At 40.8% G+C, this 26228-nt stretch overlaps 1 protein-coding gene across 6 annotated transcripts in view; it reads left to right on the top strand.

Annotated features, from left to right (window-relative positions):
* The window catches only part of THADA (THADA armadillo repeat containing), a 158564-nt gene that overhangs the window by 54526 nt on the left and 77810 nt on the right, over positions 1 to 26228 (top strand). For all 6 annotated transcript variants that reach the window (XR_008329722.1, XR_008329723.1, XM_053383336.1 and 3 more), the window contains 2 exons: positions 13910 to 13999; positions 16174 to 16305. Coding sequence is in view for 4 of the 6 variants with exons in the window: in XM_053383336.1 (XP_053239311.1) it covers positions 13910 to 13999; positions 16174 to 16305 (222 nt within the window). In the remaining 2 variants the exon portion in view is untranslated. The remainder of the gene's footprint in view (positions 1 to 13909; positions 14000 to 16173; positions 16306 to 26228) is intronic.

The following is a 26228-nucleotide window of genomic DNA, read 5'->3' as shown; positions in this document are numbered from 1 at the left end:
TGCATGGGATAGGACTAGATAACTCTTGTGACCATTCCAAATCTGCAATTCTTTGTAGCATGTTGTGCATATCGTGTTAGCACACCAGTGCAACCTCCATCCCTGGTGAACCAACCAGGGTTTAAAGAAAGAGATGCATACAACATTGCACAGGTAAATTCTTCTTGCTTGCCTAAGATCATGCTAAAATTGCCCCTGAGTGCTAACCTTCTTCTGCATCATAGCCTGGGACCAAACCCTCAGTACAGTCATACCTCGGGATGAATACGCTTCAGCTTAAATATTTTTGGGTTGTGCTCCGCAAAAAATGACATCATGTGCGGAAGCGGCGAAGCGCGGCCCACAGATGCGCAGTCGCATCTTACGTTCGCTTCAGGATGTGAATGGGGCTCCAGAACGGATTCCGTTCGCATCCCGAGGTACCACTGTAGTGCTGAACAAGAACTTCAAGTGAGTGGTGGATTTCTCACTTTTAAAAATAGTTTACTGGAAAAGGCAGTAGATTCGTAGATGAGATGCAAAATATTAACAAATGAAAGCTTTCAAGTTCTCATAATGTTAGGTGCTACCACAGAGATCAGATAAAAATTCTGAATAGCAGGCAGTACAGCCAAGGAAGGCAGGCTATTTCAAGTTCAAGCACCAATTTTGATGCATGTTGGAGACAGCACATTCTCAGGGACTACTTTAAGAGGTAGAGCTTTTTATGGTGACTGTTAGACACCTAATTTACCAAAGGGACGGTAATGGTTCAGTAGCGTAACACACTTTATTCAGTATGGTTCTCTGCCCTCTTCGCAAGAAATGTGGAAACGTAGGGAAATGCCAGTTGTCTTTGTCCATGGAGTTTTCTTGGCAGGGATACTGGAGTGGTTTGCCGGTTCCTGCTCCAGGTGCATCACGTTTGCTCAAAACTCTCCACTATGACCTGTCCATCTTGGGTGGCCCTGCACGGCATAGCTCATAGCTTCTCTGAGTTATTCAAGCCCCTTCGCCATGGCAAGGCAGTGAATTATGGTGTTGGAGGAGACTCTTGAGAGTCCCATGGACTGCAAGAAGATCAAACCTATCCATTCTGAAGGAAATCAGCCCTGAGTGCTCACTGGAAGGACAGATCCTGAAGCTGAGGCTCCAGTACTTTGGCCACCTCATGAGAAGAGAAGACTCCCTGGAAAAGACCCTGATGCTGGGAAAGATGGAGGCCACAAGGAGAAGGGGACGACAGAGAATGAGATGGTTGGACAGTGTTCTCAAAGCTACCAGCATGAGTTTGACCAAACTGTGGGAGGCAGTGGAAGACAGGAGTGCCTGGCGTGCTCTGGTCCATGGGGTCACGAAGAGTCGGACACGACTAAACGACTAAACAACAACAAACAACAGGGAAATGCCTTGCAAGGAGTCAGATGATTGGTCTGTCTAGCTCAGAATTATTTGCACTGACTGTAGCCGTGGTTCTGTCTTCCCCATCCTATTCTGGAATTGAACCTGAGAACTTTTTGCTTATGAAACCATGTGCTGTACCAGTGAGCTAAATGCACCTGTGACACACAGAACTTGTTCCTCAAGAACAGACTTTCTCCACCTTGGGTTCCCAGGTGTTGTTGGACTACAGTTCCCATCTTTCCTAGCTAGCGTGGCCAGTGGTCAAGGATGATGGGTGTTACTTATACCCTGCCCATCTGGCTGGGTTTCCCCAGCCACTCTGGGCGGCTCCCAACAGAATATTAAAAACACGATAAAACATCAGGCATTAAATGCTTCCCTAAACAGGGTTGCCTTCAGATGTCTTCTAAAAGTTGATGGGAGGGCGTTCCACAGGGTGGGTGCCACTACCAAGAAGGCTCTCTTTCTGGTTCCCTGTAACCTAGCTTCTCGCAGTGAGGGAACTGGCAGAAGGCCCTCAGAGCTGGACCTCAGTGTCTGGGCTGGACGATGGGAGTAGAGACGCTCCCTCAGGTATGTCTCCTGTGCTTTCTTCCAGCTGCCCTATTAGCAGCAATGGAGGGACATTACAGTGGTACCTCGGGTTACATATGCTTCAGGTTACATACGCTTCAGATTACAGACTCCGCTAACCCAGAAATAGTGCTTCAGGTTAAGAACTTTGCTTCAGGATGAGAACAGAAATCGTGCTCCGGCGGCATGGCAGCAAGAGGCCCCATTAGCTAAAGTGGTGCTTCAGGTTAAGAACAGTTTCAGGTTAAGAACGGACCTCCGGAATGAATTAAGTACTTAAGCTGTGGTACCACTGTATATAGTTTTCACTCATTTTCTGTCAGCTGTTCAGCAGGAAAAACACCTCCATCTCCTCCCCCCCCCCCACCGCCACATTGCTCTTTACTGTGTTTTCCAGTTACATTTTTCCTTCTTTGCTGCCCACATGTCAGTGGTATCTTGGGTCTCCTGTTTGTGCAGGGGGAAGCTTCCTAGGTCTGGGCACGACTGCTGTTTGATCTGCTTGTGAGAGGAATGCAAGGTAGACTCACTGCATTACGTACACAAAGCAGGCATGCTGCAATTGTTCTTCATTCCTCCTTCAGTCGTGGGAGAAGGTTCTTTCAAAAGGCTAACGAGTGAATCATTTTGTGGTAGGGCTCTGGTAATCCTCCAAGGCAGTAATCAAAGGCAGTAAATGAGCTGAGATTAGTTTGGGATATCCTGAAAACTTCTTGAACAATAGGTAAATACTGTGTGAGTGTACAGTCACAAAGCTGATGTATGCTTAAATAACGCCTTTGTGCTCCCCCACCTTGGTAACGTAACACCTGTCAGTCTCTTTGCATTCACAAATGACTACCTTGAGGTTTTTTGTTTTTTTAAAAAAAGTAAAATAAAATTCCTGCTTATCATCTGATGCACCCTCTCACACCACTGATTTCTTAAGAAGTGCTGGCTTCCCACAGTTGCTCTTCTCATGCCTAAATACACAAAGGTATCATAAATAGCAAACTAACAGGTACTGAGAGACTGAGGCATAAAAGAGATCAAAGCAAACAGACCATGCAGTCATTTCAAAATCTTGGCAGGCTGCTCTTGTAAATAAGAGTGCTTCTAAAGCAGAAAGCATTCAACTACTGTATTTATATAGGCCTTGACTGACAGTTCGGTTATTAACTTCGTAAAAACACAGGCAACGTAAACTAGTAGGAATGTTTGCTCTAGCGGTTTCTATCTGAAAGAAAATGAAAACCAAGGTATAATGGCTTGCTCTCTGTTTCCCTAAAGTATTTATTTTTGAACTATGCAGCATAAAAGAATGTTTTCCCAAGTCGGTGAACTTAAGCAATGTTGCTTGCTTTCTGATATTTAAGTATGTTGTTCCTTGCAAAACAAATGGTACATTTATCAATCTTTTTGCATTCAGTAATGCTTAATTAGCCTTTTAGCTCCCTTTCTCTCATTGCCTTGCCATTTTTTAAAAAATTAAATAAATATTAAATTGCTCTTGTGAACTTGCATAAAAAGAGAAAATAGAGGTATTAACTCCTGAAATGAAGATATATTTCACAGTTATGTTCAGCAGAATCCTAACTGGATTTTAGCAGTGTAAGTATCATTGGATTTAAAATTGCCTACTAGTCAACCGCCTTAATTTAAGCAGTATATCCTGGAATTACAGAGGGCATTCCAGCTTCTGATTGGCTCCTGGAATGTCTCACCTTTTGGTTGGTTGCTTTGGTGGGAGTCAGCTGACTCACGCCACAGCAGCTGAGCAAAGAATGAACGTCCCAATTTAGATCCCTCAGATGGTGGGTATGAAATTGCTGTGAATCCCCATCCAGGAAACTTGGAAGTGGTTGTCTTTGTTATCTTTTATACCTGATTAATAACGACTAGAATCTCTCAGCACAGTCCTAAACTAATGAAGTGGCCCTTTGGTGCCTTTGAAATGTTTCACAATATCTAATTGTGAAATCTAGTTGGTTTGTCACAACTCTCTTGTATTTCAGTTCAGTTTGTCCCTTATTGCTCTTCAACAAATCTTCCTGTACATTTGTTATGCCCTTTCAACTATATTTTATTGTATGTAAGCCACCCTGGTAAATCTTATTTTAAAAGAAGGGTAAAACCTATTGAACTTGAGAATGCTGTGAATTGGGTCATGTGAATATTGTAGTATTCTGATTACTTTGTTTTGGCCTTTCATATGATTTATGAGAATATTATTCACTTTGAGGGCAAGTTCAAACATATTTTTCATCACTTGTTAACTGCAGTATCAAGTAATTACTCAAAGGTATTAATGAACTCCTCACGGTTTAGTAAATACAGAATTCTGTGGTCACTTCTAGTCAACTCAGACACACTGTTTTTCAGTGAAGGCAGTGTATACTTTGCTTGAAAGTCATCTTAATCAAGTAATGTATGTGATGAAACAGTGTGGAGTCTCATATTTAGTGAATCATGCATCCAAGTGGCATTGACCCCCTTCCTCCCCCCAAAAGTTTTGCCATTAAATTATTGACATGGGGTCACCTCCTCCCCTCCCTCCATTTTTGGATTAAACACATATTTCAGCTGTGTATTAAAAGCCGCAAGAAGTTCATTCTCTTTAGTGGAGGGTATTCTTTTACAGAAACATCAGTGGCTAATGGCCTGCAGATGCTGTAAGGAATAATGAATTCTCCTTTAAGAAAGCAGAGAGCACTCTTTGCAACAAACACTCCCTGGTTCCTTTTTCAAACATGTCTCTTTAGCACTCTGATTTCAAGCTGGAATATTTGTTTCGACAGAACTCTGCTTTCTTAACTCCTGGTGTTGGTGCATCCTTAACAGGTAATGAAGGTTTTGCCAGGTTTTTCAACTTTGGCTGAAAAAAGATGAAAGCAGTATCAACCTTGTTAGTGCTGGCACAAGATAATGGTCAGAGGAGTAGACTATAAAAAAAATTCTTTAGAGTTCTGCTTAAAATTAAACAACCCATCAAAGTTGATTGAGTATGTTCACATCCATTATAGGGAAGAAAGGTGAGCAAAATAAAGGACAGGCAAACAGCTTGCTAATGAATTTAAATACTGAAGATTCCTCCCACCACAAGCACCGTGAGGGATGGATAAGATGAAGAGAAAATTTATAAGTGAGAGCTGAAGGGTCTGTGATTTTCCATGGGAGACAGGATTAAGAAATACTTTTAGATAGAGTCAAGGTTCTGTAATTATGGACTGTTTTGTGCTGTTGTTGTTGCATTTTATTAAAGATTACTTATTACAGCATCTATATGACTCGTTTGATCGTTAAACTACGTTATGGGTTGTCATTTGTGTTTTATGTTGTGACGAAGGGCAGTACAGCCAAACCTCAGCTTTTGAACATTTCAGCTGCCGAACGTTTCGGAAGCCGAACGCCAAAAAACCGTAACTGAATGCTTCGGTTTTTGAACGTGCTTCGGAAGTCGAATGGCTTCCGAGGCATGTTTCTCAATTTTCCCCATCAAATTTGTTGACAGCCCTTTGATCCTTGGTTTTCGAACGTTTCAGAAGTTGAATGGACTTCCAGAACAGATTACGTTTGAAAACCGAGGTTCCACTGTATATAAATCTAATTAATACTATTACAGTACATCCACATTTTCTTGCATTTAACTTCTGAAATTCCAACTATACACAGTTAAGGTGGGGATGCTCTTGTGAGAAGTCAGATTCTCCCACGAGAACTTCCCTATTGAGAAGCAAGGCTGAGAGTTTAAAAGCTCTTTTTGCTCCAGGTAAAGATTAGCTGTGGCCTAATCGAAATACTGAGATACTATGTGGCTTTAAGGTACAGTAAACCCACAATTTATGTAGGGGGTTGCGCCTTAAGGCAAAATCACATGTCTTCCAAATCCGTTGGGGTTGAATTGCGGGTGGGATTGCCAAAGTCATTTTTCCCAGAGTCCTGCCCTCTTTGTACCCCCTTTATATTAATGTTTTTGCCATGCATTTAAAGCTGAATGCACAAAATTAAATGTGCATAGGTTGGAGGTTTACTGTACTTTTCAGATAACCGGGAACTGATTAAACAATAAATTGCCGGTTTATGTGAAAAGCTTTACCGATCCTTCCTAACTTCATCTCTTCTTTCATACTGGTTAGTTTTAACCCATTATCAAACTGACCTGATGAGTATTATTTAACACAGTTAGCCTCCCGCATCTTCCCCTTCATGGTATAGCACCTAGTAGACTGGAGGCAATTCAAATTAATCCTGCTGGCTCCCCCTACACTCCATTTTAAGACTGTGACTAAATGCAGACTCCGTACATTCAGCGTCAAGCCAGCTTCCCCTCTCCTCTGTTTTGTTTAACATCTGGTTTCATAAAGAGATCTAATAAAGATATTGCCTGGCTAGGTTTTGGGTTTTCTTTTGGGTCAATGTAGTTTCCTTTACTTTTTTGTTCAAGATACTCATAAACAACAACTCCTCCTCACCTGTTGCTGAGGGCCATCAACCTTGCCTGGAGTAAATGGTTTGTAGGCTGATATTATATTTGCCTATGGTGGGTAGTATGAGACTTCTACCCTTAGATCAGATTGCGTTTTCCTTGTCATTGCAGGCCTTCGGAAGATGAATTGAATGAGCTGTATGCCTTTCTTTCTTATTATCCTATGTATGACTGTAACACAGAATGCGTTGATAAAGTACACACACACACACACACACACACACAGTGGTACCTTGGTTCTCAAATGCCTTGGTACTCAAACAACTTGGAACCCAAACACTGCAAACCTGGAAGTAAGTGTTCCGGTTTGCAAACTTTTTTCGGAAGCCGAACGTGCTCCATTTTGAGTGCCACGCTTCCGTTTTGAATGTTACATTTCCGTTTTGAGTGCCGCACTTCTGTCTTGAGTGTTACACTGTCTGTTTTCGCTATTTATTTTGCTTTTTTGTTTTTGTGGCTCTTTTCGTTTTGTTTTTGTGACTGTGTGGAAACCAGTTCAGCTACTGATTGATTGTGTGACTGCAGTACATTGTTTATTGCTTTCATTTTATGGATCAATGGTCTCGTTAGATAGTAAGATTCATGTTTTAGGGGTTGTTTTTAAAAGTCTGGAACGGATTAGTCCATTTTGCATTACTTTCTTTGGGAAAGCGCACCTTGGTTTTGGAACGCTTTGGTTTTGGAACGGACTTCTAGAACGGATTAAGTTTGAGAACCAAGGTACCACTGTATATTTTTTAAAAAGAGCTGACAGTTGTGGGCAGGCAAAAAGACAAAGTGGTTGTGGACATCCTTAATTCAGTCCTGGTATTGGATTAGTATTGTATCCTATTATTTTATTAGCTAATTTATGTCTCTGTGAGATTGCCATTTGGCATCTCTGTGGATATTTGGCGGGAAAATGCACCTTTAGGACTCTGCAAGGACAGCCACCTCTTAAAAGACAACAACAACCCACCCTTTTCAAATTGGCTGCCCTTTTTTCCTGACTAACGCTTTTGTCACTGAGAAATGGAACAGCTGATTCACGAATTATGCATACAGCATTACACCTAATATGCCCCAGGGATCAAGGTCATGAAAGTATCCTTTCTTCTGAAAAATATAAAATACGATAAACAGCTTAATCGGATGACCTGCGATGCATGGCTTTGGTGAACTGATATGTGCATACAAAACAGCATGACAATTGATGATTTCTTATGGGAAGCTATGGTCATGTAACAGAGAACAATTTAGCAAGGACAGCTAGAGGTGCGTTTAGCCCTCTTAATTGTATTTCAGTTCAACAATTACTTTGATAAAATACATATTTTGTTATGTGCAAATGGCTTTAGACACCTATTAGGTCCATAAATTACCATATAGCATATATTCAACACAAAAAACAGCGAAAATTTGTTGTTGACAAAGGACAGCTGGACCTATAAAGGGCCCCATTACCTTCAGTAGCTGAGGGCCTCATCAAACCTAAATCTGGCCCTGGTCTCGCTCCACTCTTTACATTTCTGTCACAGGCTGTGATCTTCTTGTTAGGCTTGTTGGTGCAAGGAACTGTTGCACCCTCTCCCACACCCGAGTCTAAAAAGTCTTGAGCTGCACCCAGATTCCTGGTTAGTCTAGGTGCTCCTTCTCTGAGGAAAGTGAGTTGAGGACAGGAAGAGCATTACATGGCGCTTCCCTCTTCTTCTGAACCCTCTCCCCAGCCTCTTCTTTACTTTGTCACACTCAGGGGTGGCCAAAGTGAAATGATTCTGCATGCATATATACCATATTTTTTGCTCTATAAGACTCACTTTTTCCATCCTAAAAAGTAAGGGGAAATGTGTGTGCGTCTTATGGAGTGAATGCAGGCTGCACAGCTATCCTAGAAGCCAGAATAGCAAGAGGGATTGCTGCTTTCGCTGTGCAGTGATCCCTCTTGTTGTTCTGGCTTCTGAGATTCAGAATATTTTTTTTCTTGTTTTCCTCCTCCAAAAACTAGGGGCGTCTTATGGTCTGGTGCGTCTTATAGGGCGAAAAATACGGTACATTCCTAGCTGCTAGTGGTTCATCCCATGTTCATAAACACCATTTGTTCTTGAAAATTTCCTCCTGAGGGGAGTTTTCTCAGAGCAACATATTGGTTAAAAGCACTGGTTATGGTATGGGGTTTACTGTTTTCTTCTTCCCACTACGAAAACGACTTCATTCAGTTTTCCACTGTTTACCGGTCACTTAATATTTTCTCTTATTCCATGACTGCTGAATTTCCTTAGGAGGCTTCAGTGGGGAACATTGCCAGAAACCTTTTGAAAGCTTGATAAGAGTGACTTTCTCCTGTCAAAATGGATGTTGACACCCTTAGCCCATTTGATGCATTTTCTGCCTGTTTAATTTTTTTGGGGGGGTGGTGGGGGGAATATAATATAAATGTGGCATATTTGGATGGGAACTGTGTATTACTTCTATGCATTTTCTTGTCTTTGCCAAATTAAAATCTTAGTAACTGAGGTGTCCAGTGTGGATGATTTTGCTAATGCTAAGTTCTGAAATATTAAACTGTTCAACTTTAACTGGCATCATGCCTGTGCAGGAATTTTTTTTGAAAAGAATAGTTGTACAAGAAAGGAAAATATGAAGGAGAACTAACAAAACTTGAGATGGAAATGTTAAAAGTAATCTTTAGGCACTTCTTGTAAACAAGTTTTGGAGTGATGTTTATCTTGTGACCTATCAAAGTCAGTTAACATGGTTTTCTAGGCTTTAATTCAATGTAGTTCTCGTGCCAAAATCCGCATCTGAATATTATCAGTAACTGTTTGTTCCATCAATTTGTCATCTTCATGTAGTCTCTCTATCTGACAATCTCGGTATACGAAAATTAAATGAGTTATTTGCAAACATTCTGGATTGTTTCAGTCCAGATTGCTTGTTTAGTACGTGGAAAGTATTCTTTAAGTAGCAGTATATTTTCCTGTTTCCTGTTTGAAAAGCTAAGCGTTCAGAGGACTGGAAATCGGTGGATACTGTAGAGCAGGATTAGCCAACCTGGTGCTGCCCAGATGTTTTGAACTATAGCTGTCTTCAGCCCCACCAGCATGGCCAGTGGTCAGGGATAAGACGGAAGCTTTAGTTCAAAACATTGGGAGGGCACCCTGCTGGCTAACTGCCCTAGGGGATAGAGTGTTAGACTGGGGAGCCCTGGCTTCACATTTGCTTCGCTTTGAAGCTCATAACTAGCCTTGGGAGAGTCACTCTGCCTCTTGCAAGGTTGTTGTGAGCGTAGAATGAAATAACCCCTCGCCTGCCATCTTGATTTTTTTTGGGGGGGGGGGAAGTCTAGGATATAAATACAGTGGACCCTCCGGATACGTATTAAATTCGTTCTAGGGGTCCATACTTAACCTGAAAAGTCCATAACTGGAGGTGCCGCTCCTGTGCACACGCACGGCGCAATAGAGCACTTCTGCGCATGCGTGTGGCATAGCTGTCAACCTTTCTTTTTTTTTGCTTCCCGCTGCTATCCCAGATTGTTAAGATATCCCGTAGACTGTCCCCGGGACAGGTGAGGCTGCTGATCCCTTATTTTCAAATCTGAAAGTTGACAGATATGGCGCGTGGCGCACATGGCGTTTCTGAGCATGCGCGTGTGGCAAAACCTGGAAGTATACACTTCCGGGTTTGCCGCGTTCGCAACCTGAAAGTTACGTATCCAGAGTGTATTGCATATAAAACAACAGATTTGTGCTTGCACTGGGAGTGCGAAAGATATACAGTGCTGAAGACTATTGTGTTTGTCACAACTTCATTTGTATGCATAGAGATTCTATGTTCATTTTAAGTGTGGTAGAGTAGATCTCTTTCTAAGTGGTGTGCAATTACCGCAGAATTGATGTTGTATCTTTTCACACAGAGTATTGCTTTAGATTTTAGGGGAGCAGTACCAGTAATAGTATAGTCACATTTCTCTTTCGGTTCTTTTTACTTATTGGGTGAACATCTGTCTAGTACTAGAAGTAGCCACCTGTTAGTCAGAAGCCCTCCTGTCTAATCTTGAATGCTTGGCAACTGGCTGCGGTCACTTAGTAGTGAGGTTGAAAGAATTGTGCATTTTGCTGGGACATGCCTTCTCCAGTCAGTCTGGAAGCATAGAGGAAAACAGTCATGGCTGATACAGGATACCAAATTACAAATCCCAATGTCATTATGACTAAACTTCAAGCCTATTCTTGATCCTAGTTGTAAACTTGATCGGCCTAGCTGGAGAATGTTATGTCCCTTTTTGGTGGGCGCTGCCAAGTTGTAAGATTGGTAAATTGGAGTTGGTGGTCCTTCAGTTACCTCCCAGAATAATTTCCTAATTAGATTAGGAAATTACGCTAACAGAAAAACTCCTCTTTCAGTGACAGGTACCAGTTCAAAAGCATTATTCTGTTGTTCTCCCAGAGAAATGTTATTCAGTGCCTGAAACCTGGAGGCCTCTCTGAATTTAAACCACCTCTTGTTACTATAGCACTATAGAAAATGACTTATGGAACCAACCCCTGTTTAAAATCAGCCGTGAAATTATGGGATGTGAAATAATAATTAGGATAATAATAATAATAATAATAATAATAATAATAATAATAATAATAAATTTATTTATACACCGCCCATTTGGCTGGGTTTCCCCAGCCACTCTGGGCGGCTCCCAACCGAATATTAAAAACACAGTACAGCACTATATAAATTTATAATATTTTGCACACCTGCCTTAACCAAAACTTCCATGGCTATCATATGTTTGAAAGATGAGGACTTGATTAGAAGAATGTTTGAAACGCACTATATTTAAGATTAATATTTTATCTCCGATCATCTTGTACTTTGCAGGCAGAAGTTGAGAGTGCTGTCTGCAATATCCAATTTAAAATACTCAGCAACTTATTGAAGACATGATCAAACTTGGCATGTTTATCAGAGGTCGGCATGACCTAACCTGCCATGTTTGTCACAGGTGTGAGGCTGGGATTGTGCAACACTGTCGAGTCAGTGTTTGGCTGTTCTTGCTCAAATGCTGCAGGTTTGAAGCCTTGATCTTTAATAATAGTTCCCTTGCGCTAGAGCAGCCTTTGCCATGTGTTGGCTGATGGGAGTTGTGGTCCAAAACATGAGGAGTGCACTAGGTTGGAAAAGGCTTTGCTGGAAATTCAGACACGTCCTCAGGTTTCCAGTTAGAAACACAATTTAGGCCGAAAGCAGTCGGCCATCTTGTTAAGCTTGCAACAAGGGGTTCTTCTTCACATGCTCCCTCTGTAAGACCGATGGTCTCTCCTACAATGATTAACTCTTCCAAGTACTGTTCCGTGCAATTTAGTATTCATCACTTTACATTATAATATCTCAAATATCAAAGGCAGCAGTAGGAAGGGTGTCAGGGAGTTGCAACCAACATTCACTGTAAAACACTACAAAGGCCATTTTTGCCAAGACAAAGAGCTAGGAAGACAACTGTTGCTCAGGCAAAGCCTCAGCCCAAGCAAAGCGCTTCCTAGTCCCTGGAAGAGCCTGTTATGCATGGGTAGTCCATGGGTAGGCAAACTATGGGCAAGGTCAGTTCGGGGCCTTCACTACCCCAGGAAGACGTTCTAATCTGTCATTTTGGTGGTGTGCCATCAAGGGTTGCTTTAAACAGAACCATAACTTCTTGGTTCTGGCCTTGTCATTCCTTGGGTCGATTTTACTGTCCTCCTTATATGTGGGAATAATCAGACGAGATTTCCTGCAATTTTTGTTTGCTAGTAGATACTGTCCGCTGCTTCCATTTTCTACTTCTAGAACAGTCTGCATTTTATCTGTTTTATAGAATCATAGAGTTGGAAGGGACCCAAGAGTCATCTAGTCTATGGGTAGGCAAACTAAGGCCTGGGCGCCAGATCCGGCCCAATTGCCTTCTAAATCCAGCCCACGGAATCAGGACAGTCCAGGAATCAGCATGTTTTTACATGAGTAGAATGTGTCCTTTTATTTAAAATGCATCTCTGGGTTATTTGTGGGGTCTGCCTGGTGTTTTTACATGAGTAGAATGTGTGCTTTTCTTTAAAATGCATCTCTGGGTTATTTGTGGGGCCTGCCTGGTGTTTTCACATGAGTAGAATGTGTGCTTTTCTTTAAAATGCATCTCTGGGTTATTTGTGGGGTCTGCCTGGTGTTTTTACATGAGTAGAATGTGTGCTTTTATTTAAAATGCATCTCTGGGTTATTTGTGGGGCCTGCCTGGTGTTTTCACATGAGTAGAATGTGTGCTTTTCTTTAAAATGCATCTCTGGGTTATTTGTGGGGCATAGGAATTCATTATTCCCCCCCCCATATAGTCCAGCCCCCCACAAGGTCTGAGGGACAGTGGACTGGCCCTCTGATGAAAAAGTTTGCTGACCCCTGATCTAGTCCAACCCCCTGCAATGGAGGAATTTCAGCTAAAGCATCCATGACAGATGGCCATCCAACCTCTGCTTAAAAACCTCCAAGGAAGGAGAGTCCTCTTATGCGAGCCTGTAATGTAGGGCTTTGGTTTTCTTAAATGTTATATCGTGGAGAGCTTCAGTTCTGAATTACAAAATTGGCTTTAACCAGTTCTCCTCGGACATTAAAATAGGTGAAAAATATAGTAAACGGAACTCTGAGCCAGGCCCCTGCCAGTATGCTTGTAGTATTGAACAGGTTAAGGTTCCTACCTTTTTGTGCCCTTGTGGAAGCTTTCTGTGCTTGCTTCATTTAAAATATTTGTTTTGATCCGTTTTGCAATATTTGGCCAGTGCTTTGTGGTTAAGGCATGTTGTCTTAGCTGAGCACTGGAAGAATCTTGGCTGGTATTTGCCATGTGGTGATTTACTCATACGTTAAAACCTTATTTCATTAATAAATATTAAAGGAACTGTAGGTATAAGACTGTTTTTAGATTAGTTCCTTGACCTGAAATATGGAAGCTTTTTTATTATTTATTTATTATTTATTTTATTTAAATATCTATAAACAGCACACTCATATAAAATATAATAAGGTGTCATACAATAAAAACATCAATGTGCTTAGGATAGGCATTCAGTGTTTATTTGAAAAACCATTTTAAATGGAAAACGTTGTGTTTTTTTCTGATGGTTTTGCTATCGCCTTTCCCTCCTTAACTCTTGGATTTACCTTATGAAAATAATGGCTACTGTGACATTAAAAATAAATAAATCAGTGGGATATGGGATCTGTTTGTATTTTTGAAAAAAGGACATGCTTATGAAGCTTTAAGTATAACATGTTGTTTAAAAGCTGCTTTTAGGAAGTCTGGTTTTGTGACCTGCCTATTTTGCATTGGCTGATTAAAAAAAAAAGATGCTTGCCCATCTTGTGGTACATAAATGGCACAGAAAATGAAATTATTTGGGTTGTACATAATTACACATAAGTCTTATGTAAATAGTCTTGAAACTTCCATGCAACTGTGTGTTGGAAAATCTTTTTCTTCTTCTACAGAATGACAGGGAGGGAGTTCTTCACTCGGTTTCCAAACCTTTATCCGTTCTTGCTCAGCCAGTTGGAAGCTGTAGCTAGCACAGTGGACAGGTAAGAAGAATCCATTGTTATCATTGTCAATTGTCCATTGAACCCATTGTCAAATGTTTAGGCTTTCAGTGTTGGAGCAGAAAACAGATTTGGACAAGTGCTGTCTATGTGTTTTTAAGTAGGCTGTTGTTGCTATTAGTTTATTTATAGCCCAGCCTTCATCAGGGACCCCAGGGCAGGTCACAACATCATAATTAATACAATACACAGCTGAAATAGTCAAAGTTAAAAACATTCTGTTCTAGCTGTCCGTATACTGATGGAAAATAATAATAAAAATTGCACTCTCAATTCAAAGTCTCTTCGGAATTACCCATCAGCATTTTTTAAATTTTTTTTTGCAGTTTTTGTTTTTGTTTTACTACAGCCAAAACCAAACTGGTTACACATTAATCTGAGTGATATTTATGTACATACAAGCCACTCCATTTCATACAAATTATTTTGCAGGCCAGCTTTGTATTCATTAATTTTTTCTCCTCCAGGTAATTTGAGAATTTTTTTTATGCTTATGGTTGGGGTTTATACGCAGCAAAAAAGGAAAAGATGTATTGTGGGGAAGCATACAGAAGTAAAGCATTATGGTCTGCATTGGTTGTCTAAAAAAATGGAGCATTAAGCATTAGCTGTTTCTGATAACTTAAGTGAACAAAATTAAATGGTTAAAGAGTTGTAGTCAACTAATAACACTTGCATGAAAGAGGAAATGTCTGCAATGTTTTTAATCATTTAAGAGTTGCCTCTACCTAGTGGAGCAATCGAAACCACCAATCAGCCATGCTGAAGGGAGTTTGGGTGATGTGGAGAGGCCACTTCCCCAAGCCCTTCCAAGATCCATTGGCCTCTGCCATCAGGGGATCTCCACTGGCAACAGGGAGGACATGCCAGTCAGGATTGACCCAATATGCCCGTCCAAATGGCAGGCAGGTGGAAGCTACTGCAGTTGATACCCCTGCGGTGTTTCAGGGATGGGTCTGGACAGGGCCGGATTTAGGTTTGATGAGGCCCTAAGCTACTGAAGGTAATGGGGCCCTTTATATGCCCAGCTGTCCTTTGTTAACAACAAATCGTCACTGTTTTTTGTGTTGAATATATGCTATATCAGGGGTCAGCAAACTTTTTCAGCAGGGGGCCGGTCCACTGTCCCTCAGACCTTGTGGGGGGGCAGACTATATTTTTTTTGGGGGGGGAATGAATGAATTCCTACACCCCACAAATAATCCAGAGATGCATTTTAAATAAAAGCACACATTCTACTCATGTAAAAACATGCTGATTCCTGGACCGTCCGCTGGCCGGATTTAGAAGGCGATTGGGCCGGATCCAGCCCCCGGGCCTTAGTTTGCCTATCCATGTGCTATATGGTAATTTATGAACCTAATAGGTCCATATACAACGCAAAATACTGTTGCTGTATGTAGGTTTTATTTTATTTGTTTTTAATCTTAAATTTTGGAAATGTACACCCAGTGTTTTTTTTTCTCTTTAAATTTTTTTGGGGCCCCCAAGAGAGTGGGGCCCTAAGCTATAGCTTGTTAAGCTTATATGTAAATCTGGCACTGAGGCTGGACCAGTGGCTGGCTCAAGTAGCAGGCCTGTGGATGTGGCAGTAGCTCTGCCATTTCATTAAGCTCTGACATTGCCTGCTATGATTTGAAACTGCCTCCTAAGTCATACTCCCAGTTAGACCCATTAAAATCAATGGGCATTACTAACTTATGTTTGTTAGTCTCAAGTGTTTCTGTTTGGAAGATTACTTAGCTAGCTATAACCCAGAGTCCTTCAACATCCTATAGCAGGGGTCAGCAACCTAAGGCCCATGGGCCACAAGCAGCCCAAGGGGGTCTTTTAACCAGCCCATGGACCTCCGCTGCCCACTTGGGGACCCCCGCCACCCGCTCAGTCGGCTCCCGTGCGCCGCGCTAAACTGGTGTGGAGCAGAGCGGGGACCGCCTTCCTTCACGCTGGCCGGCTTCCCATTGGCTACAGGAAGCTCCTGCACTCCGGCCCACTGCGGCGTCTGTGGGATCGTGAACCGGCCCAAGCCACAAAAACTTTGCCGACCCCTAATCTATAGCAACATCTAGCATATTGTCAAATAGTGGTAGACTTAGGCAAATATTTTCATGGATATGTTTAATGATCTTAACAACATTTTTTTTTTTTAATTGTAGTGGGACGGGTGAGTTTAAGCTGCACCCGAGCTTATTCCTTTTGCTTTTGATTTTGGGGAAGCTGTATCCATCACCGATGGATGGCACATATTCTGCCCTTAATATGGCACCCTTCGCTCCGTTTATTTTGAGGTAAGTTGTACATTTCACTTCACAAATAACTTCAAGGTACCTGGTAATGCTATTTCAATTGTTAATTCAAAAAAGTGTCTTCCTTAGTTCACCTACCACATTTGTTATTCCACATGGGATCTAGTACAGTGTTGTTTTTTTAACATATAATTTTTATTAATTAATTTTTTAACACAATATTTCCAACATTACAATAGCAAATAAAAATACTCTTTGCTGTGCCAAGCTCGTGACGTCCTTCTATCCCTTCAACTGGTTTTTTGTTTTCAAGTCTTTATATCGCACTTTAAAACCTCCACTTCTGACCTTTATGTCCTTATAGTCAACTCTGTCTCTTTGGTCTAGAAAGTTATAAAATGTCTTACATTTAGTTGCAGGATTTATTTCAATCCCGCTAGTGTCTTCACATTTTTACGTGATCTAGTAATTAGTGTTCTATTTGTATGAGAAAAGTAGAGATAACTTGTGTAGAACACCTTACATATTAAATATTGGAGGAAGGAGATACGTGGATTTTTCTTTTCTCCTGTGTCTTTCTGAGGCTGCAGCCATTTTCTTCTGTGGAAGGGAAGTGGTTGGGGTCCAGTCTGCAAACACCTGAAGCTGCAGCACTGCTAAAGAAAAGCAGGTGTGAACCCAGTTGATCTTGTGGATGTAAGACTGCTGCCACTCATATGTATGAGCAGAACATAAATGTAATTTTTTTTAAGAGAGAGAAAGAGAATGGTTTGGTGTGCACAATAGCAAATACACCTGTGGCCCTTGTAAAAGCTGTGTATTCCTGCATTGAACCAAAACGTTTGGTTTAATTGCCTTAAAAACAAAATTAAAACAATTATGTTCTGTTGTGTGGATTCTGTACAAGCTTCTTGATCACATGCAAAGGCAAGGGAGCCTTCCCTTGTATGCTGGCCAGCAATTACTTGCTTCTGGTTATAGTTAAATTGTAAAGCTATGGTAGACCTGTACAAACAGAACCAAGTATTTATTGATCCATGGGTGTTGAGACTGATATATATATATATATTCAAGCACTGAGAATATGTTCAGCCTTGCACCTCAAACAATACAGCATTGGCTTGTAAAAAATCTAATTAAGCTGAATTGAAAGCATTCAAAGCCTAAGTGGAATTTTCCATTTAGTGGGAGTTGAGTTACACTTGGCTTGGCTATGCTGAAGTAATTTACACAACGTGAGTCAGATTAAACGTTTAGAAGAACAAATCTCGATCTTCTGTGCAGTCAGAATACTCCAAAGTTAAATTAGAAGACTTTTTATCAGTCATTCACCGTGTTATTAAAAGCACATTTTATCCTGGTAGTTTAATTGTAAAATACATTGTAGATTAATCCTTATAACCTTTAAAAATCTTTGAATGGAGGCTTAGGGTGTCCTTTGCTAGTAATTTTTAGCGAAATAGGCATGCTTTTGATGAAAAGAAGTAACTGAGAGAAATATATTAACTGTGAAAGTAAGAATATGAGCAATCCACTAGAGGGATTCCATTTTGTTGCTGTTTCCTGATCATCAGAAATGGCTTTCTGTGGAAATTCTGCCTGCCAATTTTGGCAAGTTCTGATTGATTGTGAATTCATACAGAGTAATCTGTTCTTTGCTTTAAGCAAAGCCCTAGGATATTCTCACATCATGAAAAGATATTTCCATCTTGGCCACAGGGTAGATGGTGGAACTCGGCTTTACTTAGGGCTGCCAGCTTTAATCAGTAGGTTTTAAAATAAACAAAAGTTGCGGCTGATTAAAATGGGACCCAACTGATTAATCAGTGGAACTGAGAGCTCAGGATCCCCTCGCTATATTTTTTAGTCTGTTTTTGTTCCTTTGTAATTACTGTAATTGGGAATGAAATAGAAAATATTGAGGATAGCCTTTGTTATCTCAAAAAGGCATTATTCTGAAAAAACATATTATCTATGGAGGCTTTGGTTTAAGGTCATGTACTCCCCTTTCCTCATCTTCTGTGTGCATTGAGAGGAGCCTGTCACTTTCCACCATGGCTTTAGATCCTGTTTCGTTTGAATAAACCACAGTTAATTCAGGCCATAGTTTAGTGAAAGGAACAAGCTGCTTAAGTACTCTCTCCTCCCTTATTCTCCAGTGAAGCCGCAAGGAGGAGATTGAAAGCATCTGCTTCCCAGCTTTGACGAACCACGGTTTGTGATTATGCACAACAGGACAAAACTGTGGTTAGTTTAAGCTGTGGTTTATTGAAACAGGCCAAGAGTGAATTGTGGTCTCTGATCTTGTCCTTGGCTTGTTTCTATAAACCATAGTTTAAAACAAATGGCATTTCCCAGTTTGGACATTGTTACAAACTAACTTAAACTAGGAAGGGAGGTGGGGGTGATTCCAATCTTCTCATGGCCGTGCCGGAGGAGAGAGGATAGGAAGCACTCAAGTAGGATCTGTTTCTCTAAGGCTAAATCATGGTTTAATGTTTTGTCCAAACTGGGCCTCAGAATAAACAACAGTTTCCCTGATTAGAGTACAGTGGTACCTCAGGTTAAGTACTTAATTCGTTCCGGAGGTCCGTTCTTAACCTGAAACTGTTCTTAACCTGAAGCACCACTTTAGCTAATAGGGCCTCCTGTTGCTGCTGCTGCGCCGCTGGAGCCTGATTTCTGTTCTTATCCTGAAGCAAAGTTCTTAACCTGAAGCAATATTTCTGGGTTAGCGGAGTCTGTAACCTGAAGCGTATGTAACCCGAGGTACCACTGTATACTATAGTTTGGGTGTTGTTGTTTTTCCAAAAATGAAAGCATTCAATCTCAGCCTCTGGTGCCGGAAGGGAGTGGAATCTTGGAATGTAAATCAAGAAGGGAAAAGGGGTGGGAATGCCAATAATAATAATTATAATTTATTATTTCTACCCCACCCATCTGGCTGGGTTTCCCCAGCCACTCTGGGCGGCTTCCAACAAAAGATTAAAAATACATTTAAAATTAAAAATACATTACATACATATAAATCAAGATTGCAAAAGGATGGAGCTCATCCATTTGTGAAAGGGATACTCTGGATATAACACAGTAATACCAATTCTGATCGTTGTTTTCCTGCTACTCAACCCTAGAGAAAATACCAGGAACATGCAGAGTACTTGATAATAGTTCATACGAGTGAATTGATTTAAAACGTGGCACAATTACAGAATGAATACCGGAATGTTTTGAGTAGGATTTGGATGCAATGGAACTGAAACACAGCAAATACCTCTTAAGTAGGTTTTTCCCTTCTTTCAGATGTCAGTAGGAATTCGAGTTCAGAACATAAATAACTTTTGATTGAAAAAGGCATTGATAAGACTGCATCTTAATCATTCTCTCTGTGTTTAATTGGGAAACTTGGCAGATTAGTAGGGAAGCACTAAGATTTTTGCCAAAACGTTTCAAGCAAAGCTGAGAGAATTCTACTCTGTGGTGGACAAGGCCTAATACTTTTGCTGCTACTTACTGGGCAGGACATTCTAACAAGGCAGGGATCATTTAGCTGTGATTCCTGCACTGCAAAGTGTTTGACTTAGATGATCCTTTGGGTTCCTTCCAACTCTACAATTCTGTGATTCTGTAAGCAGTGAGTGCAATGCCCAAGTGTTGCCTCTGTAGCAGTAGATTGTAAATATTTATGATATTCATTGTCCCACCCCCCAACACCACCCCTTTTTACTGGGCCAAATTTAGCATGTGCAGTTTTGGGTTTGAAGTCAAACATGCCACTTTTTATTAAGTACAATATAAAGATAAAATTGTAAAAACCAGAACCCTGCTAATTATTTTCAGGCTTTTGAGGCTGTATAAGACGTAAGAAAGACAACGGAATGATTTCTATAAATATTTTGTAGCTTAGTAAATTAAAAGGAATTCCTTCCTTTCTTCTTTAAAAAGCTATAGCTGTTAAGAGTGTTGAGAGTCTCATATCAAAATAGACTTTGAGGTGTGACTGGACCAATATTTAATGAACAGTTTTAAATAACATGACGTTATGCCTGAAACATTTTTTTTAATCTTGAAATTAATAACTCTTGTCAATATTGGTGGAAATACAAATACGAATAGTAATGTCTGTGGGTTTGGGCGTTGCAAGTCACCTGCTTATTTGCTCGCTAAAGCAAGCCATATCTTACCTTGAGAGATGTTCAAACAGCATTGCCCTTAAGCTGACTAAAAATAGAATCACCTTTTAAATGTTTATTTTTGATAGGTAGAAGACACAATGAATTTCTAATGTGCTTGGTATTATGTATACAGAAGAGTTGTTTCCGATGGTTATACGTGTATAGATATTACGCATGCCTGTATTTAATGTGCCTCCTTGTCATTAACTGATTTCCCCCCCTCCCCATAGCTCTTTTGATTTGCTTCAGCTAGAAAACTAGCTAATTGATTTCGCTCTGTGATGCCCTTTCTGTGCACTTCTTCCTCTCTGCTTTCATCTGTAGTGCTTATGGGAAAATGGAATCGCAGCACCAGCTAAGCATATTATAGTTACAAAATCAGTTACTGGTTTTGCATTACCAGTTGCACCTGCGGTACTTAGAATCATAGAATCATAGAGTTGGAAGAGACCACAAGGGCCATCGAGTCCAACCCCCTGCCAAGCAGGAAACACCATCAGAGCACTCCTGACATATGGTTGTCAAGCCTCTGCTTAAAGACCTCCAAAGAAGGAGACTCCACCACACTCCTTGGCAGCAAATTCCACTGTCGAACAGCTCTTACTGTCAGGAAGTTCTTCCTAATGTTTAGGTGGAATCTTCTTTCTTGTAGTTTGGAACCATTGCTCCGTGTCCGCTTCTCTGGAGCAGCAGAAAACAACCTTTCTCCCTCCTCTATGTGACATCCTTTTATATATTTGAACATGGCTATCATATCACCCCTTAACCTCCTCCAGGCTAAACATGCCCAGCTCCCTTAGCCGTTCCTCATAAGGCATCGTTTCCAGGCCTTTGACCATTTTGGTTGCCCTCCTCTGGACACGTTCCAGTCTGTCAGTGTCCTTCTTGAACTGTGGTGCCCAGAACTGGACACAGTCCTCCAGGTGAGGTCTGACCAGAGCAGAATACAGTGGCACTATTACTTCCCTTGATCTAGATGCTATACTCCACTTAGAGATGGAGGTGGGTTCATTTCATACTGCCGAACTGCTCTTGCAGGTGCTCTTGCCTATGTAACTGTAAGAGGTTCTGACTTCTGGGAAAGGCTCCATGCAACTTCTAGGCTAAGGAGATAGTCTGTGTTGGAAAGGACAATAAAGGAAGTATTGGCACTTTTTTTTTTTAAGGGACAAATTTCAGCGGTATCTCTCTTCCCTAATATTGGATTATGGAAGCTAATATTCCAGAATAGTGAGACCACAGTACTAATGATATGCAGGCAGATCCTGTATGTTCAGAAGCAAGTTTAACGGGGCTTATTCCCCAAGAAGTGGGTACAGGATTGCAGCTCTGAAATGCTTTAGAATGGTTAATTTTATAATTGTGCTTTCCCTCCTAAATGCTAGATTTATTACGATGCTGCATACTTATTTTTAAAAAATCTTAATTATTCACCCACAGTTATCCCCACTTTGTTGTTTTTGCAACGATGAGTACATAAATTCAAGGCTATGAACTTGCAACACTCTAATAATGAAGAATGCACTTTTAATGAGTTCTGAGTTAATCCTAGCGTTTCAACTTTAACCTTGGGCATCGTGACATGTGCTAGATGGCAAGCTGTTTTTCAAATCTGGGTGAATTTCAAAGCAATCTTTCTGGAACAGTGGGTGGGAAGAGAAAGAAAGTCCATTTCCTGTCCCTGAGAGGTAATAATGCTAGGTTTGTTTTATATCTTGTATATTTATGTTATGAACTGCCCTGAGATCTGTGGATCAAGGGCAGTATACAAATTTAATCTAAATAAATAAAATAAAAATAAATAATACACTCAGAGGTTACAGATTACTGCCTCTGTATAGAGTTAAAAGGTTTATGGTGTACTTTTAATGTGTGCTGGAGAACTGAGCTATTCAACTTTGTTCTGGGTATTACATCATGCTAAGCTAAACCATGTCTTTCATGACTATGTGCGCTCCAGGAAAAATTGTTGCTTCTTTGCTCCTTCTCATGAGATGTTGCATCATCCCAACCTGGGCTTCTGGTTTAGCTCTCTCTCTCAGTGGTTCTCAACCTGTGGGTCCCCAGATGTTGTTGGACTACAACTCCCACCATTCCTGAGCTCTGGCCTTGCTAGCTAGGGGTGATGGGAGTTGTAGTTCAACAACATCTGGGGACCCACAGGTTGAGAAAGGCTGCTCTAGGCAAAACACAAGCTTTAACCAACATTTGTCCTATAGTTTATCAAATCAAAACTTTATTGCGGTCCAAAGACCCACAAAACAATTTCAAAACTAGATACAGTTAAAACGACCAGACAGACAGATGGAAGAAATCAAGGCAATCATTTTGTTTTATTTAGGGCAAAATTATCTTTGTTTCTTATAACCTCCAGAAAAAAACGTTGCCATGGCCAGTGTAATATCATTTGACTTGTCTTCCAAAAGGTATTTAGGATTTTCGGATTTTCCCGGCAAATTTGCCAGTAAGGGTTTGAATAGTTGATCCCTTGCTTGCTCATATTGCCCACAATGCAGTAGGATATGCTTCATACAATCGATGTCCTGGGAACATAAACAAAGCCTAACTTCTGAGGGAAATGCATTTAGTCTGGCTTTGGTAAATAAATGCCGATAGGTAGGTAGAGACAAATTCCTAAGGTATGAGGTATGATTTAGGGTTGATGGCACCGAGGGAGGAAGCGTCGCCTTAAGCTTCACATCTTTCAGTTTGTTTTATCGTTTAATACTATAGTTTAAAGCTTGTGGTTTGTCTGGGGGGAGCCAAACTACAAGCCAAACTATGGTTTAGCTCAGCACAGCAATAGAACAACCATAGAGGAGCAAAGCCCCTACAACCTCTTTTTTGAGAGCTCACACGCTTGCACATATGCTAAGCCATAGTTTTTATTGTGTATAGCCATACTATGTGTGGCTATACACAATAAATAAATGGATTGATTGATAGTGCAACATGCAAACCAAGCCATTAGGTCTTCAAACTAGTAAAGGAAGGTGCATAAATGGAAATGAAGGGAAAGGAATGTGTTTAGAAAAGCCACCAACAATTGGGTCTGGACTCAACTGGACATTGGACCACCCTGTTCAAGCGGGGGTTGGGGCTGGCATTTTCAGCGCCTTCCCCCTGTTTTGCCCAATTCCCCAGTGTCTATGGAGTTAGGCATTGGTAATTGTGGTGCATGATTGCAACCAAAGTCAGAAATAGGCAAGGGATCTCTGGAAGGAAAAGTGTTTTCTCTGTAACCATTGTTTTTTAACCAGTTAATCAGTTTCTCACGCTGTTTCTCACCCATCTGCATTTGGTGACACCAAGATAAAATATTGCTATGACTAGCAAGCAGTCTTTCTGGTTTCGTGTTATTTTCTAAATGGCTTCAAGTTGGCAGAATCATTCTCTGTTTGGAGGAATATTTGCTAAATGGTTAGAAAAGAAGAATTTGTAATGAACCCCGTGTGGCTTCAACAAATTGCTATGCAAAGCTAGCTGAAGTCATTGTGGGTTGGAAAAACTGCATCTGTAAAATACAATAAACATCTAGTTGAAATAGAAAATCCCAGCAGGCTTGATGATGGCTCTGAAATATGATGGGAAAATATTTCTCTAGGGTGTAAAAATCTATATACACACACATGCGAGGGGGGTGGGGAGTGCAGCTTTTCATCTCGCTGAGATAACTTTTCTTAGAAATGTTATACACAAGTGGGCTTAGGAGTGGCTCCGTTTCAGCTCGCTTGTTAAATGACCACTTCAAATAACAGCCAAATTCCTATCAGTCTCAGAAGCGAAACCTACAGTTGTTGAAAAGCTGATCTGGAGTGGAAAGGAAAATGTTGTTGTTGTTTAGTCGTTTAGTCGTGTCCGACTCTTCGTGACCCCATGGACCAGAGCACGCCAGGCACCTCTGTCCTCCACTACCTCCCGCAGTTTGGTCAAAAGGAAAGGAAAATAGGGCTTTTCAATATGATAAACTTTGCAAATAGACTTTTTCTTTTCTTTTTTGAGACTAGGGACACTGCCTTTCACTTAAGACAGTGTTTTTCTGGGGAGGAGAGACACCGCATTTTGTTAATGAGGGGAGCGGACGTCTAAAATTACTTTATGGTCAGAACTGAACTTCGTATCAGGATTATAAATCCACTGTGTTCTGGATGTGTTGAATGTATGGATATGGAGTGTGTGTGTGTGTGAGAGAGAGAGAGAGAGAGAGAGAGAGAGAAGAAAGTAAGAAAGAAAGAAAGAAAGAAAGAAAGAAAGAAAGAAAGAAAGAAAAAGAAAGAAATCATACTCAGCCCCGACTGGAGGGTGGGGCCTCAGACTGAAAGAGAGCATAAGGTTTAGACACTTTTATTTTATACTTACTGGACCAAAGACTGCCACGTTCTGTCATGAACAGCTATTTTAAGCAAATAAAAGATGTGAACTGATGAAGAACTTTTGTCTGTTAACTGATAGAGATTTTGTCATATTAAGAAGTTTAAAATGCTCACAAATGTATTAATTAAAATATAGTAGTTCTGATGGTGCAAGATTAGACTGTGATGAACGTGTCCTCTCAGATCAGCTGATTATCTAAACAAAACTGTTATGCCATGGCCCCTCACAGCAGCCATGTTGTGTTTTGCTGCGACCTTCCCCATGGTAGCCATATTGTGACTAGCGCCCACAGCTCTCTCTCAAAATTCAAAAGGTGTCCACCAGTTCAAATTAGGCTAGCTATCCTTGAGCTGAGTCATTCTTGACACACTGAAATTAATGGACATGGCAAACTTGATTGTGTGCAGAGGAGGGTGACCAGGAGGATCAGTGGTCTGGAAACCAAGACTTATGAGGAATGGTTGAGGGAATTGGGTATGTTTAGCCTGGAAAAAGGAGCCTGAGAGGAGATACAATAGCCATCTTCAATATCTAAAGGGCTGCCACATGGAAGCAAGCTTGTTTTCTCCTGCTTCGGAGGCTAGGACCCAGATTAATGGCTTCAAGTTACAAGAAAGGAGATTCCAGCTAAAAGTCAGCAAGAACTTTTTGGTAGTAAGGGCTTTTTGACCATGGAGCAGACTCCCTGGGGAGGTTGTGGACTCTTTTTCCTTGGATGTTTTTAAGCAGAGGTTGGGTGGCCATCTGTCATGGATACGCTAGTTGAGATTCCTACATTTCAGGGGGTTGGACTAGATGACCCTTGGGGTCCCTTCCAACTTTACAATTCGACATATTTTCTTACCTATATCAGATTTCTAAAGGAGAGAGAACCATAGGACTGGAAGTCCTTTGTAGTTAAATGTCCTGTGGTGATTTAAAAGATCATAATCTTCGTATACGGTAAATGGTTATGGTCTCTTGTTTGCATTTGGCTTAAGCAACCTGAAGCTTAATTACAAAAGTTTGAAGTCTAGGTTAAAATATTTGCATATGATAATGCACATGGGGGAGAACATATAGTTTGGTGGCAGAGCACATGTTCTTAAGTAATCAGGTTTAATCCCTATCTGCCTAGCAATCCCAGTCAAAAGGATCATTGACAGAGTTGCTGTCCTCCATGGTAGAGAATATTTTGCCTAGATCCGAAGTCTGATAAGGAAGATGTCCACACAGCCTTCATGGATTTCTTTTTGTGTTTTAAACATATGTTACCTACTTTTCCAATGATTGGTCTTTTACTTGTGCTATTCGTTAGTGCTTTAAGTGAATGTTTTGAAGGGCGAACGAATTATTATGGGGCTTTCTTATAGAAGTTGCTAATTGTTATGCACTCCATGCTGCCAACTCAATTGCTGGTTTGCACAAGACCGAATA

Source organism: Podarcis raffonei, chromosome 3 (assembly GCF_027172205.1).
Source record: "Podarcis raffonei isolate rPodRaf1 chromosome 3, rPodRaf1.pri, whole genome shotgun sequence".
Classification (NCBI taxonomy): domain Eukaryota; kingdom Metazoa; phylum Chordata; class Lepidosauria; order Squamata; family Lacertidae; genus Podarcis; species Podarcis raffonei.
This window is presented reverse-complemented; position numbering and strand designations above follow the sequence as displayed.